Genomic DNA, 17041 nt, shown 5'->3' with positions numbered 1-17041 from the left:
TTTCGCACGTAGAGATCATAAAGTGAAAAAAAATAAAAATCCTTAAACTCTCCTTCCTCATGGTTCTCGAAGAAATTGAAAAAATATTTTATTATAAACAAGTTTCCGGGGACTATTAGTGTCTCATGTTTTTTTTAAACATTTTTCTAATTGAAATTTCTTATTAAAATAACCATATAATTTTATAAGTAAGATTTTCCTGCCAAGATGGACTAGAAAATCGTATAGAAAAAATTTGAATAAGTATTTGATAGTTGATGGTGTAATACTTTTAGCATAAGGCAATTTTTATTGTATTTTTGTGTTTGATATTTTATTTGATTAAAATTTTATCGACAAGTATAGTAATATATTATATTGATTATTAATTTTTATTTATTTCCCTAGAAGAGGCAATAAGAGGTCCATTTAACTTTCATAAGAAAATTTTCAAATATTTCTGGTGATTTTCTGATAAGTCACTAATAGTAATAGGATTTTATTTAAAGTTTTTTTTTTTTGAAATATGTATCATAAGAAAAACATTTCTAGTTGTTCCTAAAATATAAGTTTCAACCAGGAGCACTAAGGAGGCCATAGTAAATTTATGTCCAGATTCAAAAATTACAAAACAAGCTAGACAACATTTGGAGTAAAAAAGATTAATATTGGTGCGTTTTAATCCATTATTGAAATTCAATCCTGAACCTCCCCTATAATTCTTTTTTTAAAATGTATGCATAAATTTATATATAATTTATTTGACATATATTTTATAGAGTACTAAATGTAGGTTAAGCTCGAACTTGGGTAGAGTTCGAGCTCGAACTCAATTAAAATTCTCAGGATCGAGTTCGATTACAATTTTATGTTCGAAGCTAGGGCCGGCTCGAGCTCGTGTTCAAAATATTTAAATCAAGTTCGACTTGAACAAGGTTCGGACTCAGCTGGATTCGATGCCACCCTTATGCCCAATTTTAAGTAGAGGTCATTCCCAATTTTATGTAAAATGTATGCATAATTTTATATACAATTTATTTGACATGTATTTTTTGAAAAGTTTTAAATGTATGTTGAAGCTTGAGCTCAATTAAAATTATTAGGCTTGAGCTTGATAAAAATTTTAGGCTCGACTCAAGTTCGAGTTCAAAATATTTAAATCAAACTCGGCTCGAACATAAGCAGATTTAGGCTCGGCTCGGCTCGATGCCACCCCTAGATGCGACTGATGCACAAGTCACAGTACAAATGTTATAAGCTAGACAATTATTCGTCGTTCATTTAATTAGTTGTTAATCATTGATTAGTTGCTTATTGGTTGCAATTAATCAATCAATGTAACTATTTTTTTTGCTATTCTACATAATTGATAGTTTAATTATTGATTAGCAATTTCCATTTTTTTTTACTTTAATTGCAAGGGGTGACATGGTTGTTTATTTATCAACTTAAATAATCTAATTATTCAAATTTTTATACATCAATTCATTTAATTTATGGTAAATACCACATAAGCAGCAACAAATTATTTTAGCGATATTTTTTTTTTAGCTCAAGTGGTTTGCTGTAGTTTTCTGAGTATTCATCCAATTAAAAAGTGTCAGTTTGTGAGGATTAAAGTATTTTCTTTAAATACTCCGATTAAAGTTAAAAAGTATTTTAAGTTTTATTAAACTGAATGTCATTTAAATATCTAATTGGGGTATTACAGGTATCAGCCACGGCGGGTCGGGTTCTGGTAAACCAGCCTCTGACCCGAAACCTGGCGGGGTGGAAATGGAACACCGACCCAGTGATTTTGGGACGGGTCGTATTTCCCGCATTACCCGACCCGATGCACAACCCTTAACTCTCTACGCCGACCTGAAACCCTTGTCTTCGACTGTCTGATTAAAACGGAACTGCTGCCATTCTTTTCATCCCTGCGTTCTATCGTCTGGTTCTCTGGTACGTCGCTATTCTTCTTCTCTTCTCCTTTCACCCCCACCCCCCTCTGTTATGCTTCTTCTTCCGCTCTATTTATTCCCCTGCTCTGTTTTCTTTGATGAGTTTGATTTTGTCTTTCAGTTTATGCATGGTTTTGTCTTTCTATAAGGTATTGTTCTTATTTTCTTCTAATCGAGCGTTTTTTTTTTTTCTAGAGTATTGCTTCATCTTCTCCTTATTTTTCTCCCTAAACAATCTCTTAGTTTCTCTCCTTCCAGCGTGTCTCCCCTTGCTTTCTCCTCCTCTTTCTCCTTATTTTCCCCTTCTCTCTTCTCCTATAGGTTAATGGGTTTGATTCAGTCCGTCTTCGTTTTTTTTTCTCTGTGAAGAGACTGACACTTACAGACGATGATAATGGACTTATGTGGGTGAGACTGATGTTCAACATCTTTCTTCCAACTTCATTCAAATTCACGAGATTGACTAGATGGGATTGATGTATTACGAACTCTCTCATCCTCTGTTCCCTATTTACTAATGATTACCATGTCAGTTATCTAACTTTTCTTTAAGATTCATAATTATCTTAACATGATTACAGAAAATGTAAATTTCGGCCTTCTGTAAGCTAATGGTACTTACCTCTAGCATTTGCAAGATGACAGACAAATTTTTTTTGTTTTGCCACAACCTTCTGCAAAATCTTATCTTTGTATAGATCTCTGATAGATTTATCTTTATACTGTTTTTATTGTTTGTGCTTTTTCAATGGTTTATCTGCATTGAACGTGCAGAACTTATGCAATTCTGTGGTTTTGCTGTTATTTTAATAATTTTTCAGTGGTCCTCAAGAACTCTGAATAAGGCCAAAACTTGATAAAACTTTATATGGAAAAATTAAGAATCAAATATATATTTTTTTGTTTGATAAAGATGTATTTATATTAACAATGAGAAAAATTACAAAAGAAGAGGGAGCAAATCTCCGATAACAAACGATTGTAGTGTAGCTCCTTGCTTGGCAATCACATCTGCTACCGAATTTGTGAATATCGGAATGTGAGAACAAATTCAAGATAAAATTGAGGTAATTTTTAGAATCTCCCGAAAGATGTCCCAATGGTGCCACGAGGGAGGGGATGCACACTCACACCAACCATTGACCACCTTCGAGTCCCCTTCAATGTAAAGGGGACTGCTGCACTTGTCTCTGAAAACACGGCGCCCTTTGAGGAGGCCATAAAGCTCAGCTGACGTAGAATTGGATATGCCTAAAGGGCCGTCATATGAGAAAAGCTAATTATCAGAAGGATCCGAAATAACACCTCCGAAGCCAGAAATCCCGGGATTACCATGAGAAGAGCCATCAAAGTTCGACTTAAGGTAACTGGGGTCAGGAGGGGTCCGTTCCTACATGACTTGGACCTTTGTCCCAGAGTACATCATTTCCTAATTGCTCCAGTTTTCCCGGATAGGGGTACCACAAAGGAGGAGAAAGACTTCTTAGTCAGAAGCCAAGAAGAAATATGTCCCACCACTCAGTCCGCGACACAAACCGCTGATTCACTTTTTGCATCGAACCGCCTTCGGTTGTGTTCATTCCAAAGCCTCCACGAAATGAAACTAGCACAAGTGGCGAACATCACTTTTTTGAGACTAGGAAGGGGAATACCAATGAACGACTTGCTGAAAGAGATTAGCTCAGCCGTCATGCAGAATTGTAACCCCAACATACTAAGAATGGAAGTCCACATCTTCCACGAGAAGATGCATTGTAGCAGAATGTGGCTTGTACACATTTAACGGGAGCCTGCCCATTTAAGGATTTCCCCAATAATTTCATTTTTGAAATGATATTTCCCATCCATTTGGTCAGGCTTCTTTACAGTGAATAATAAAAGATTAAGAAAATCGGAAAGAGTTCCCAACCTTTGATGTCATTTGGGAGAAGGCACTGACTGATGTCAATTGTATTGGTAGGGTTTGGTTTTTTTTCTTCTAGTTGGCACTGGCAGAATGCTTTTTTCTTTCCTTTTTTTACTTTTTTATTTTTTTTATTTTATACCTAAGGGTCTGGACAATCACGAGGGTAAATTTTTAAAAGGAAAATGTGAAGTGCTCTTACACGTTATAGGTATTTTTTTTTACCTTTGACGTGTATATTATGTGGCAAGTCAGATACAAATTTCTTTTTTTTTGTTGATTCCCATCATAATTGACAGAAGAGAGAGGAGAGAGATGGGAGAGGGTGGATGTGCCTCCCCCTTCTCCTCAGTTCCCTCCCTTTAATGGAGAAGGAAGAGGAGAGAGGGTGAGTTGCTTCCCTCCTGGACCTTTTCTCCAAAATTCTTTTTCGTTTTTTACATTCTTTGTTGTTGGCTGGTGGATATTTTTGTCGTTGTTGTCGTTCTTTGCTATGAAGTGCTGACCCCTCTTCACATCGTTTACTGTGCGATGTGGCTGCATATTCCATGTTCTTTATACCTCATTAACCAAAGCTGATAAAGGTGAGAAAGATGAGGTTTCTACACCCTAACCTTCTGCTTAGTAAAATTCAATGAACTAAATCGTTTATTGCACTTTTTGTTTTAAGTTTTTTTTTTTTTTTTTTTTTGAGGCTAATGCTGAGAAAATTTATACATGTGTAGTTTTAAACATACATATGAATATTTGATTATACTATTGTGTAGTTTTGAGAATATATATGTATTTGTGTGTGTATATATATATATATATATATTTGTTGGGTGGTCATTTACTTTTTGGCATTATGGTTTCTTCGGTGATGGTTTGATTTACATATATTTTTTGTTAATTTTCTTGAATATTTATAAAGAGTTGATTCTCATTAGGGTATAGGGTTTTTGGTTTTAATGTTCTGGGTTTTAGAGTTCAAGGTTTAGGGTTTAAGGTTTGTCATAAAAGACTAAGGTATATCTTATTTTTTGTAGCTATTGCTTGACTATGTCTAACATTCTTTGTTTTTCCAAAAGGGTCTTAAATTGCTTGTGGTGGAAAAGCAATTCTTATTCTTTAAAATTTTCATCCTCTAACAAAGAGATCCATTAAATTTACTGGAGCTTTTGACATACAGTAATGAAGGTTAAGGTTATATCACGACCTACTGATGAATTCACCCGTGAACGTAGCCAGGATCTTCAGGTAACCATCATGGATGGGTCTCCCCTCACATGATCATTATCTTTGATCTATTTTTGTCATCGCTGATCCTATCTTCATTTTCCTAAGCCGCATATGTTTTTTTATTTTCATTCATTATGTTTGTGTACTCTTCTCTTTCACATTTTGAGCTAAATCTTATTTATGTTACTTGAAGCTGTTACGTTGTGCATAGTTTTCAATGCTTGCATTATGCATTTCAGTTTTTTTTTCTTTTCTAGAGAGGACAACGAGAAATGAAAGTTATTTAAGGAAGCTCCATATATAAGGAAATTACATCATAAGAAGACACCACAAAGTCATCCAGTTTGACAGTCTTAAACATCATCCAATGTATGCTATAATGTACACAATCTCAGGTTTTTTTCAAGCATGCCAAATTCAGTTGTTACTTTCGAGGAAGAGATAAACTCCACCTCTACTTCATACTTTTAGAATTGAGGCTAATATTTAAAATCTGGTCTCTTCAACTGTGGAAGCCAAACTGGTTCCTCGATGCTTGTGTAACTCAGATATTGAAACTCTAGAATAACCTGCCCTTGTTATTTTATGTAAAAGTTTGAGATTGAAATAATAAAAGAGAAAAGACATAAGAAAGATAAAGAGAAGAAGATGAAAAAGCAGCGTGAGTGACAAAAGGGTTAAACTTGACCCCTAACAGGATTTATATCACTCAAGTGAAAAAGGGTATAAATGACAAAAATGCCCCTCAGTACTTGTCCTCCATAATACACTAAATATAAAGTCATAAAATAAACGGAAAACAGGTCAGACTTATGGACTAACTATCTAATCACATTTTTAACTCTCAAGCTGGTCCCATAACATCAACTTTGTGATGAGATATGTACCACAATCTTTTCAGGAGCTCCTTTTAAATACTTCAAATTCTATGGGCAGCCTCTTTAGTGTAATTCACGTGTTGTATTGTGTCCCTAAGTTCAAGGCTCTCATCATCATGAAGGCAATGATTAACTTCCATGAGTGTCTCTATAGGACGAGCACAAGAATTCATACTCCTTTAACATATCCAACACATACTTCTTCTAAGATAGGATAATTCCTTTCCAATTTTAGGTTAATTCAATTCCAAATTTTAACTGTTCCAAATCTTTTGTCTAAAAGTCTCTTGCTAGATACTCCTTGACTTCCTGAATCCATGTATGGTCATTCTCATACAATACAATTATCATCCACATATATAACTAGAACCATAACACCCAACTGTCTTCGTAGTACAAATATAGAATGATCATAGTGACTCCTAGAAAATCCAAACTTCATAATCACGTTACGGAATTTTTCAAACCACGTTCCGGGACTTTGCTTAAGGCCATAAATAGCCTTCTTCAACCCGCACATTTTCTCTGTCTCCCCCTTAACAACATACCCAAGAGGTAGCTATATATAAATCTCTTCTTTCAAATCATCATAAATAAATTTATTTTTGAAATCTAATTGAACTAACAACCATTCATTGTTCACCAGGAGATCAAAATTTGAATAGAAGTAAGAACAATCGGAGAAAAGGTTTTAAACACATCTACTCCTAACGTTTGAATATACCTCTTTGTGATATGTATTGTTCAATACTCTCATCTGCCTTATACTTGATTACATACACCTAATGACAATTCACAACTGCTGCTCCTGCAGGAGAATAATAGAGACTCCACGTCCCCCTAGAAACCAAAGCTTCCATCTCTTCATCTCTAGCTTGTTTCCACTGAGGTGAAGCTAGAGCATTTTGCAATGAATTAAGTATAGAAGATGTAAACAAAGACACAACAGAAGATCCGTAGGAGATGAAAAAATTCAAAAGACATATTTAGATATTGGATGAGAAATACTTGACCTTTGTTTTTTTGGAGGTAATTGATAGATCTAAATCGGGGGTAAGAGGGTGTATATGCAAAGAGGTTGATGATTTATCTAAGAGTAGGGGGCTCATGTACTTGGGCTTCATGTGCGAGCGGAACTTCTGATGGCGGTGATGAGGTGCAATATCATCATCAATGCACCTGTAGTGGTTTTGGTGATGAAGTTGACGTACCTGTACTTGGAACATCCATAATAACTATAGGTAGTGGATTATCCACAAGTGGACTAGGCACAGACTGAAACTGGTCAGATGACACAAAGTGTGGAGTATTTAACAAAAACATTATTTCAGTTGATCCTTATGTCTTACGGGTGATAGGATCATAACACTTACATCCCTTCTGATGATGTGAATAGTCTAGGAAAACATACTTGACAAAATTGGGAGACATTTTATCAACAGAGTGACTAAACAAGTGGATAAAACAAGTAGATCCAAATGTATGAGTTGAACATCAAAAAGTTTGCAATGAGGTTTCAACACTTGCATAGGAATATTTCTCTACAAAACAAATGACGACATATGATTGATTAAAAAAGTGAAGTAAAACAACATTGCCCCAAAAATATTTAGGAACATGCATTTGCAACAACAATGTGTTGCTACTTAATTAAGGTATGTTTTTTTCTTTTTGCAATCTTGTTTTCCTAAGGGGGGTATACACACAGGAGGTTTGGTGAGCAATTCCATGAAGGTCATAAATAAAGTAAACTTGTGATTCAGGGATTTAACACCATTATCTGTATGAAAATTATGAATAGAAACACCAAATTGATTTTTATTTCATGAAAAAATTTCAAAAAATACATCGAAAACTTTTGATTTTTCCCTTAGGAGACACACCCAAGTAACTTTGCCTAAATAGTCTATAAAGGAGATAAAATATTTGAAACCAAAAAGACCAGGGACCCGACACGGCCCCATACATTTGAGTGAACTAACTCAAATACTTGAGAACTTCGACTAAGACTTGCTTGAAAACTAGCTCTACGGTCTTTCGCAAGTTGATATGGTTCACACTTGAAGGAAAGATCAACCGACAAAGAGGGAAAGGTTTGGTGAAGCTTATTTGGTGATAGATGTGCCAAGCGCAGGTGCCATAGGTACAGAGAGTTGTTTGTTGCAAAAGCCTTTACCTTTGGAATACAAAAATCATCCAGAATGTAGAGCCCACCTTTTCTCATACCCAGAACCAATCGTCTTCTTTGTCTGCATATCCTAGAAAGTACACGATGTAAAGAAAAAGGTTACAAAGCAAGTTATAGACTTAGTGATATTATTAATAGGCAAGAGGTTTACGAGAAACTTTGGAACAAATAAGATGGAGTTCAAAGACATGAGGTGTAGTATGAAAGACACCCTCCTCATGAATTGGGGAGGTGGGCTCATTGACCAATGTAATAGTGTGATAGGATTGAGGAGTAAGACATACAAATAAGGTGGGTATACTTGACATATGTATGGATGCTATTGAATCAATAATCCAGGAGGGATAATGAGATACATTGAGTCCTTGCATACTTGTGCTTGCCTTGGTGGGATTGGGTTCTTTGGAAGTAGATAAGGTGAATGTGGAAGTCAATTAACATAGTTGTTGAAGTAATTGTTGAATTGCTTCTTGTGGTCTAGCATATGTTATAGTCTCCATTCTAGTCACAGTAGAATTATCCCATGCTAGATTATCCGAAAAATATTGGTTTGGCTACAATGGATACATTTTCTATCACCTCTATTATCATGTTTACGTCCTTGAGCGGAAGAGTCTTTGCCACGACCTCTACTACTTTCTCGACAACCTAATGAAGTCTCATACTTGTTGGGGTTAGAGTTGAGGTCGAGAGATTAGATTCAGCTGTTTTATCTTTCTCACTTTGAATAATTTCTACACCTTCAACACGGACTACACGATTGAAAGCATGTTCAAGGGTTGATACATCATCATCAGCCATAGTTGGGTCAAAATAGCATCATGCTTAGGTCTAAGGCCATTAAGAAATCGAGCCACTTAAATCTGATTATTCTCCTACAAAGTTCATCTGTATTAGTGGTAAATGGGTGAAGAAAACTAATATCTTGCAAAACACCTTGTATTTAAGTAAAATAGTCAGTAATTGATTGACCATCCCTCTGCATGTTGAAATATTTCACATATAATTCATATACTCGAATATATTACTCTCTTGAGAAAGGATAAATGGCTAGTGTATTCTATATTGTTTTAGAAGTCCCACAACGTATAACCTCATCACTAAACCTTGGTTCCATGCTATTAATCAACCATGTCATTACTTGATTATCTTACTCTTAATCCTCAATTATAAGGCTAGGAGGATCTTCTGTAAGGTACTTCGCCTTCCTCTTTGATTTTAAAAGCATAAGAACAGATCTGGGCCAATTCACATAATTCTTTCCATTTGATTTCATAGAGATAATCTGAATAGATTGAGAATCTATACTATTTTTACTTTCAGTGGGTTTAATGGGACAAATAGCTTTGCTACATTCAGCCCATGTATCTCCTAACAGCCACAAAACGAAACTCAAGCAACACTAAAATAACTTAATCAACAATCAAAAATCCCGAGAAATTTAATTCTGCCTTGCAGATCAAGTAGGCCATACTCACCTTAGATTTAGAGCATAGAGGTGTCACAAAACAATTGAGTATACTATCAAACCAGCAATCTTCATATCCACCACATCGACAATCAAAATAATCCGAGAACAGCAACAATCATGGTTGACGAAGGGATGACACAGCCAAAGGATAGATGATGTCAGCACAACTTCATTATAAAATCAACAAAGAGTCCTCTAGGTGCAGTAGTAACATATTAGTTTGCTTAATAAGTTGTAGAAGCCATCAACCAAATGGTTATGACACAAAGATGGGGGGAAAGATCTGAGCTTTGTTCACTCAGCAGAAGAGGCCATGAAGAATTCTTCTCCTGTAGAAGTCGAAACTTGAGGAGAGAGAAGAAAAACTGCGAGAAAACTTCCCGAGCTCGGAATTTATTGCTCTAATACCTTGTAAAAGTATGAGGTTGAAATAATTAAAGAGAAAAGAGATAAGAAAGAGAAAGAGAAGAAGATGAAAAAGTAGCATGAGGGATCGTTTGGGGTTAAACTTGACCTATAATAGTATTTATATCACTTAAGTGAAAAAAGGGGACAAATGACAAAATTTCCTTTAGTACATGCGCTCATAATACATCGAATATAAAGTCATAAAATAAACAGAAAAAATGCCAGATTTTTAGGCTAACTTCATGTACTGCTGTCTGATAGGTAGGGTAGATATCACAAGGACAGAAGTACCAAAATACCCCTAATCCCATTTTTTGAACATTCTGAAGAAAAGAATACCTCAGTGGGGTTGACCTGTTTAGACCAAAACTCCACAGACCCCAATCACCCAAGTTCACCTTCTACTTGTGACTGCAAGCGCTGGAGTTGATTGTTGCTCCTGCGTAAAATCAAAGTATGAGTTATACTCACTAGGCTGCATTTTCACATTTGAATTTCTTATGAAATATTACTATTTAAAAGAAAGCATCTTTGATGTTTTGTTTAATATGACTATGTTTAAACATTTCAAATAAATTGCAAAACAATTGTTACAACTAGAATCCAGATTGGAATGTAGAAAGTCTAATATGGAAGGAGGTTCTGTTGGGTATGATTTACTTGACCTTTAATCTTGTAACTATGATTACAACTTGAGTCTTTGTGTTGGACACAAAATAGGATTCTTATTCCATGTGATAAACTTTCTCTCCCAAGCTGGTGCATATAGATATTGGATGCCCAGCTTGCCCAGTTTGCCAAGCTTGCTGAAGGTGGATATCAACAGAGCTGATACTGATGCCTTGATAAAAATATCTGCTAGTTGGTTCTTTGATGAAATGTTCTAAGTAGAGAAGATTTCTTGCTACACCTTGTCCAACTAAAGAACTTCCACAAAGATTTTTTTGTGTGTATGACTGCTTGAGCTTTGCAACACTAGTTAAATTTTTGCATCAAATCTTATCAATCGTTATACGCTAACTCTCCCTCAACCTGGGGAGTACATAATATGAAGTCTCAGTTTGTATTGAAAAATATCAGTGAACTTTGTGTGAAGCAACACCTTTCATCACTTTTGTGAAACTACATATATTTTTTAAATATTCTTCTTGAATTTTGTCATCTCTTGTAGAGAGTTTTCCGAAACTATGATCCTGGCCTACGCCCACAAGAGAAGGCCACTGAATATGTCCGTGCTCTCAATGCCGCAAAATTGGAAAAGGTAACAACTTTCTCCAACTGTTACATTACTAAATGCTCCTTCTGGTATGTTATTGATTTCTCTATCCATTAGATTTTTGCAAGACCTTTTATTGGCGCTATGGACGATCATATCGATTCTATCTCCTGTATGGCGAAGAATCCCAACTACCTGAAAGGCATATTCTCTGGTTCAATGGATGGAGGTATGTATTTATATATAAGTTATGTTCTGTTTTTTGGGGTGTTCAATGCGTTTAGAATGATAACTCTTGAGCTCTGATTACCCGTTAAAGTGTACTTTGAGTTGGAGTAGCAAGAATTACTGTAGCAACTGGATGCAATGGTTTTCACCCTGCTTTCAGAATTCTATTCCATTTTTAGAGAAGGAATTAGAGTTTCAGTGAGGAGTGAAGCCATCTTTTTTCTTGCCTCTTCTGTATTCTCTTTTTCTCCCTTTTCTCCTTCTCTCTCACATTTTTCTCTCTTTGTTTTTTCATCCTCTAACGTGGACCATACTTTAAATTTGGAGTCTTGTGTAGAAAAAATATGTCAGAAATATTTATCTTAATAATAGATTCCCAGCACATATATTATAGTAAATCACCGACTTCCCTAAGGCTTTTTATCCTATGTTGTCTTAGTTGTTGTTTGTTGCAAATTACACATCTATGGCTTATTTGTTTGGGATGAGAGTATTTATGTTAATAGTCTTTTTTTCTGGCTGTTTTATTTCATTTTAAATTTATTAGTTTGTCTTTTATGGTTCTAATACTTAATATTTTCCCTCCACTTTGGCAGATATCCGTTTTTGGGATATAGCCTCAAGGTACTATCACGCAGCTCTTGATTGCTTTGGTGTTTGTAAACCAGTTTTCTGATCCTTTCTATCTCTTTTAATACCTGTTTGGTGCAGTCATCATGAAAGTTTGCTGGTTGTCTGTATATTCTTTTCTGGAATGTCTCATGTCAGTTGACAGCAAGTTGATATACTTTGTAGAGTACTGTGTCTCATGTTGGAAAGTTTATGATTAGTTTCCTTTAAGTAGAATTTTTTTTTTTTTACCATTAAGGTTTACTTGTTATTAGTTTTTGTATATTTGAAAGCCAATTGTTGTTCTACTTATTGATGGGAAGGTAGGACCATGCTTTATTCATTTGCTGAATGTAGTGATTCTTTCCATGCTTAAAAAGTGGAAATGTTGTGGTCTAATACACTTTTAATTGCTTTGGTGTTCTTAATAGAATTGCCACTTTTTTCCAAAAAAAGCCGCGTTTACTCACTCAATATATTGGAACAATGTGGATTTTGAAAACTCATTAACACATCTTGATAGATGAAGAAGCAATAAATCCTCCTCCAGCATTGTGCTTTCCTAAGATAACTTTGTTGCCACATAACCTTTAGACAAGTCTATCTCATCCCTTTCATCCTTATCATGTTATTCTTCTTCCATTTTTTATCTGTATTTCTGATAATAACAAGACTCTCAGATTCATTATGAGGTCTTCGTTATAGATTTCCAAACCATCTGAGAAAAATTCTTTGTTATTTTTTCCTGGCTGATACATTTCTAATTTTTGTTGTAGTTTTTCCTCAGTTAATATGAAGTTCTCATCTCCAACAACATTTTTTTTTTTTTCACTGAAAGAATTTCTTCATCTCTAGCACTGTTTTTAGTATTTTTCTTTTATTTACTTGAAACTAGGAGGATTTTTTAGTTTCAATAGTTGCAGTTCATATCCTATCATATTGTTTATTCAAGATGACCTTGTCAAAAGAGTAAATTGATGACCTTTTTAGCCCAAATTTGTGTTTCGATAACTTTAGCAACCTTTTCCTGCCAACATTTGGTGCCATTTTGGTTGTGCGCTGTGGTTCCATGTATTGAATTTAAAAATAAATAAATTTGGGAATATGGACAACACAAGCAGATGCCTAATCCACAATGTCGTACAGCTTCTTTTGAAGCTGTGAATATTTTGTGGATGATATTTGACTCAAAATTTAATTTCGAATTAAACAGAAAAACAGTATGCCAGTTCTCTGGCCATCAAGGCGCTGTTCGGGGTTTAACGGCATCTACAGATGGGCGCATTCTTGTATCTTGTGGAAGTGATTGCACGTAAGATGATTATATTTTTCTTGTGGAAATTCTTGAGAACTCATGTATTTACACAGATGAGGGTTTCTCTTGCCATGATTGATAATCTTTCTTTAACAGTGTTAGACTTTGGAGAGTTCCTTTGCCAAGTGTTCTGGATTCTGATGAGTCATCTGATAGTTCCTCAAAGGTTCGTGGTATCCCAGATTGAATCATATACCTAATTAGAAACTTCTGCAACCAATTCTTATCTTCATATGCTCTTACATTCGTTTTCTCTTTGCTTCAGCCACTGGCAGCTTATGTTTGGAAGAATGCTTTCTTGTAAGTGTGTCAAACTCTTAGGTATGTACGCTTATAAATCTCCTTATGTGCCCTGATTTACATTTATGTGGCTTCTAGGGCTGCCGATCACCAGTGGGAGGGTGATCTCTTTGCTACAGCTGGTGCACAAGTTGATATATGGGATCACAGCAGGTTTTTAGAACTTTTCTAACATCAATATATATGGTTATCTATGCTTTGTATGACACCTAGTTGCTGCTGTTGCATTAAGGTCACAACCAGTGAATAGTTTTGAATGGGGCAAGGATACGGTTGTTTCTGTTCGATTTAATCCAGGTGAACCAGATGTTTTAGCAACTTCAGCGAGGTGTGTGTTGATGTAGTGGTTGTCACCATTTGAGAATTACATTTATTTATAAAACTTTGAGCTCTTATATGCTCTTAATGATCCCTCTAAATGACTTCATCTTTGTCATTGCAGTGATCGTAGTATAACAATATATGATCTGCGTATGGCCTCACCTGCAAGGAAAGTGATCATGAAGGTAATGTTATATATATACATGTATAAATGTATGTATAGTATGACCATTCTGAATTAAAGGGAACTCTTGAAGCAGCTTTCACACTAATGTATGTTTTGTATTCATAGTTTATATATGGATTTGGATTGTTAATCAACATCTCTAGGCCACCGTCTTAAAACATTCACTGTTTCTTTGATTAAGCTTGTCTGTTTGAAAATTAGTTTCTAACAGTTTTACATAAGTTGACTACATTTCCTGAACCTTTTTGCTTTTTTAGTTTTTGCATCATATCCATAAATTTATTCCCAAATTGGCTTGGTTTAGCTTATAATGGTTCCTTCCCTGACCTACTTTTTGCAGACAAAAACAAATGCCATTTCTTGGAACCCCAGGGAGCCAATGAATTTCACAACGGTAAGGATGCAGTCTAAACTTGATGATGTGCTTCTAACTGGTTATATGTCGATGGGTTCTATTTGTTTTTATGTCCTCTTGACAGTGGATGATCCTGTTTTCTTTAGCTGCAGTATTTTTTCAATTTGAGTGTTTGATTTTGGGAAACACAGAGAGCCCTGGTTTAGATGGCCAATGCTCACATGTTATATTACCTGCAGGCAAATGAAGATTGCAATTGCTACAGCTATGATGCAAGAAAACTGGATGAAGCTAAGTGTGTGCACCAAGATCATGTTTCTGCTGTGTAAGTACATGGTTAATGAGAGTTTGTTTTTTGTATTTTTTTAATTAATGCATTATGTGTTCTCTTCTTGAGCCTAATGGTAATTAATTTCAGGATGGATATCGATTACTCTCCAACAGGCAGGGAATTTGTTACTGGTTCTTATGATCGGACTGTGAGTTGTAGCTGTTACTAATCAATCTGTGATTGAGGCAGCTGAAGACGTATGTCTTCAGTTGGATAAAGAGTTTGTTTGGGTTTTATATTTCCTGTTTTTTTGCAGGTAAGGATCTTCCAGTATAATGGAGGCCACAGCAGAGAAATTTTCCACACTAAGAGGATGCAGAGGTTTGTGAATTTCTTTTTTCCCTTTTCAGTCTCTGATAACAAAACGATTTAAGTTATATGGAATTTCAATCCTGTCGATTCAGATGTCACTTTTGAATCTTGACATTGCATTGAAAAATATGAACTATGAGCTACTCTTATTAGGAGCCTTCTCTTAGATGCATCATGTGATTCTTATAAAAAAAATGCATCGTGAGATTTTGAAATGGTAATTGTCATTTTATATCATGGGTACAGCTTGTAAGTTCAGTCTTCTGACAAATTCCATTTCACTGTATAGGGTATTTTGTGTGAAATTTACCTGTGATGCTAGTTACATTGTTTCTGGAAGTGATGACACCAATTTGCGTCTCTGGAAGGCTAAAGCTTCAGAACAATTGGGAGTTGTAAGTAATTTTTTCCTGAATAGATTTTGATAGGGATTTCAAGTTTTAGGATTTTTCTGAAACATGTTGAGACATGGCAGAAGCCTGGAAGCACTTACTTTAAAGTCCACTTCTAAGCTTTATGAAACTTAATCCTATCTGCAGCTCCTTCCTAGGGAACGTAAAAAGCAAGAATATCTTGAGGCAGTAAAGGATCGGTACAAGCATCTTCCGGAAATCAAAAGAATTGTTAGGTATGCTGTTCTTTCATGTGGATTGTCTGAATCACTATGGATATTTTTTGGTGGAATTTTGGAGATAAGATGACATAATCGACCACCAATAATGAGTGAAAATTCTTCAAGTTCTTACTTTATGATATCATAGACTATTCTAGTAGTATTAGGCAGGTGGTCCTCAATTAGTTGTGTTCCTCTGTGCTTTCTGTATCACTTATATTGCCTCTGAAATTGATGGAACTTTTCTCAGATAGTACTGGACTATTTGTTCCATTCACATTGGTGCATCCAGTTTTTTTACAAGTACACGTTTTTATGCCTTGTCTTAGTTGAGGTATTATTACCTATCAGAGTTGTAGTTGGAAGCTGTTTTGACCTCCTAATGTTGGAACCCTAAGGAAAGATGGAAATATTGCAATTTGGACTACAATTTTTTAGGCAGTTGTTACATATTCAGGTCTATTTCCACAGACTCTATAGGCTCGCTGCTTTCTCTTAGATTTGAATGGAGCAACTTCTGCCAAGAGCAGCTTTTGCTGACGCTCGTCTAACAGTTCTAACTTTCAAGTTCAATATTGCTGTGCTTTATTGGTGTTCTATTTTTGCATTGTACAGGCATAGGCACTTGCCAAAACCAATATATAAAGCAGCAGCACTGAGGCGCACCATGGTTGAAGCTGAGAGGAAGAAAGAGGCAAGGAGGAGAGCTCACAGCGCTATTGGAAGCAGCACCACAGAGCCATACCGGAAAAGAAGAATTATCAAGGAAGTTGACTGAATTTAATTTTTTGAGACGTATATGCATTCTACATCTCTCATTAAAGGTGCGAGCCCTGCGGCAATTTTGGAGTGTTTTACATTCTCATCCCACCAAGAACAAAATGTTGGAGAGCCAGGTCAATGTGCGTCCTGTAATTTACAGTTTTGGTCAAGTTATTCTTGTAATTTCGTCATGTTCTTGCTGTTCGGCAGCTGGAATCACCGTCTTCTTGTTCTCTAGCCCTACTTAAGAACACATTCAATTAAGTCTTTCTACATGTTTACCAATAGTACTCGCATTCTTTTCATATGCACAAGGGAAGAAAAGCCCGGCAGAATTTAACCATCTTAATCAGTTTAAATTATTACTTTAACATGAACAGCTAAATGGATGAGGATTATTTGTAACCATTCGCTGCAATGAAGCCTATCCAATGGATGCCCGCGCAATAAAAGAAAACTTTTTTAAGTACTAAAAACTGTTAAACCAAAGTTAAACAA

At 35.5% G+C, this 17041-nt stretch overlaps 1 protein-coding gene across 2 annotated transcripts; it reads left to right on the top strand.

The window, feature by feature from the left end:
* The first annotated feature begins 1826 nt into the window (after positions 1 to 1826).
* LOC137941368 (uncharacterized) lies at positions 1827 to 16828 on the top strand. Of its 2 annotated transcripts, none has more exons than XM_068786740.1 (18): positions 1827 to 1926; positions 5000 to 5067; positions 11166 to 11255; positions 11328 to 11439; positions 12035 to 12062; positions 13261 to 13359; positions 13459 to 13528; positions 13628 to 13662; positions 13741 to 13815; positions 13895 to 13990; positions 14105 to 14168; positions 14511 to 14564; positions 14765 to 14850; positions 14944 to 15004; positions 15113 to 15177; positions 15458 to 15563; positions 15708 to 15796; positions 16397 to 16828. In XM_068786740.1, exons 2-18 carry the CDS (start codon positions 5002 to 5004, stop codon positions 16557 to 16559), a joined length of 1359 nt encoding a protein of 452 aa, XP_068642841.1. In that variant the 5' UTR covers positions 1827 to 1926; positions 5000 to 5001; the 3' UTR covers positions 16560 to 16828. The 2 variants fall into 2 exon arrangements, with proteins under 2 accessions (XP_068642841.1, XP_068642842.1); XM_068786741.1 differs by lacking the exon at positions 1827 to 1926 and adding an exon at positions 1966 to 2403.
* Positions 16829 to 17041: the final 213 nt, after the last annotated feature.

This window comes from Aristolochia californica, unplaced genomic scaffold (genome assembly GCF_029961685.1).
Source record: "Aristolochia californica isolate CCGP_79_NKW_82.1479 unplaced genomic scaffold, dmAriCali1.0.hap1 SCAF_9, whole genome shotgun sequence".
NCBI classification, from domain to species: domain Eukaryota; kingdom Viridiplantae; phylum Streptophyta; class Magnoliopsida; order Piperales; family Aristolochiaceae; genus Aristolochia; species Aristolochia californica.
The sequence above is the reverse complement of the archived record's forward strand: the minus strand, read 5'-3'. Positions and strand labels throughout refer to the sequence as shown.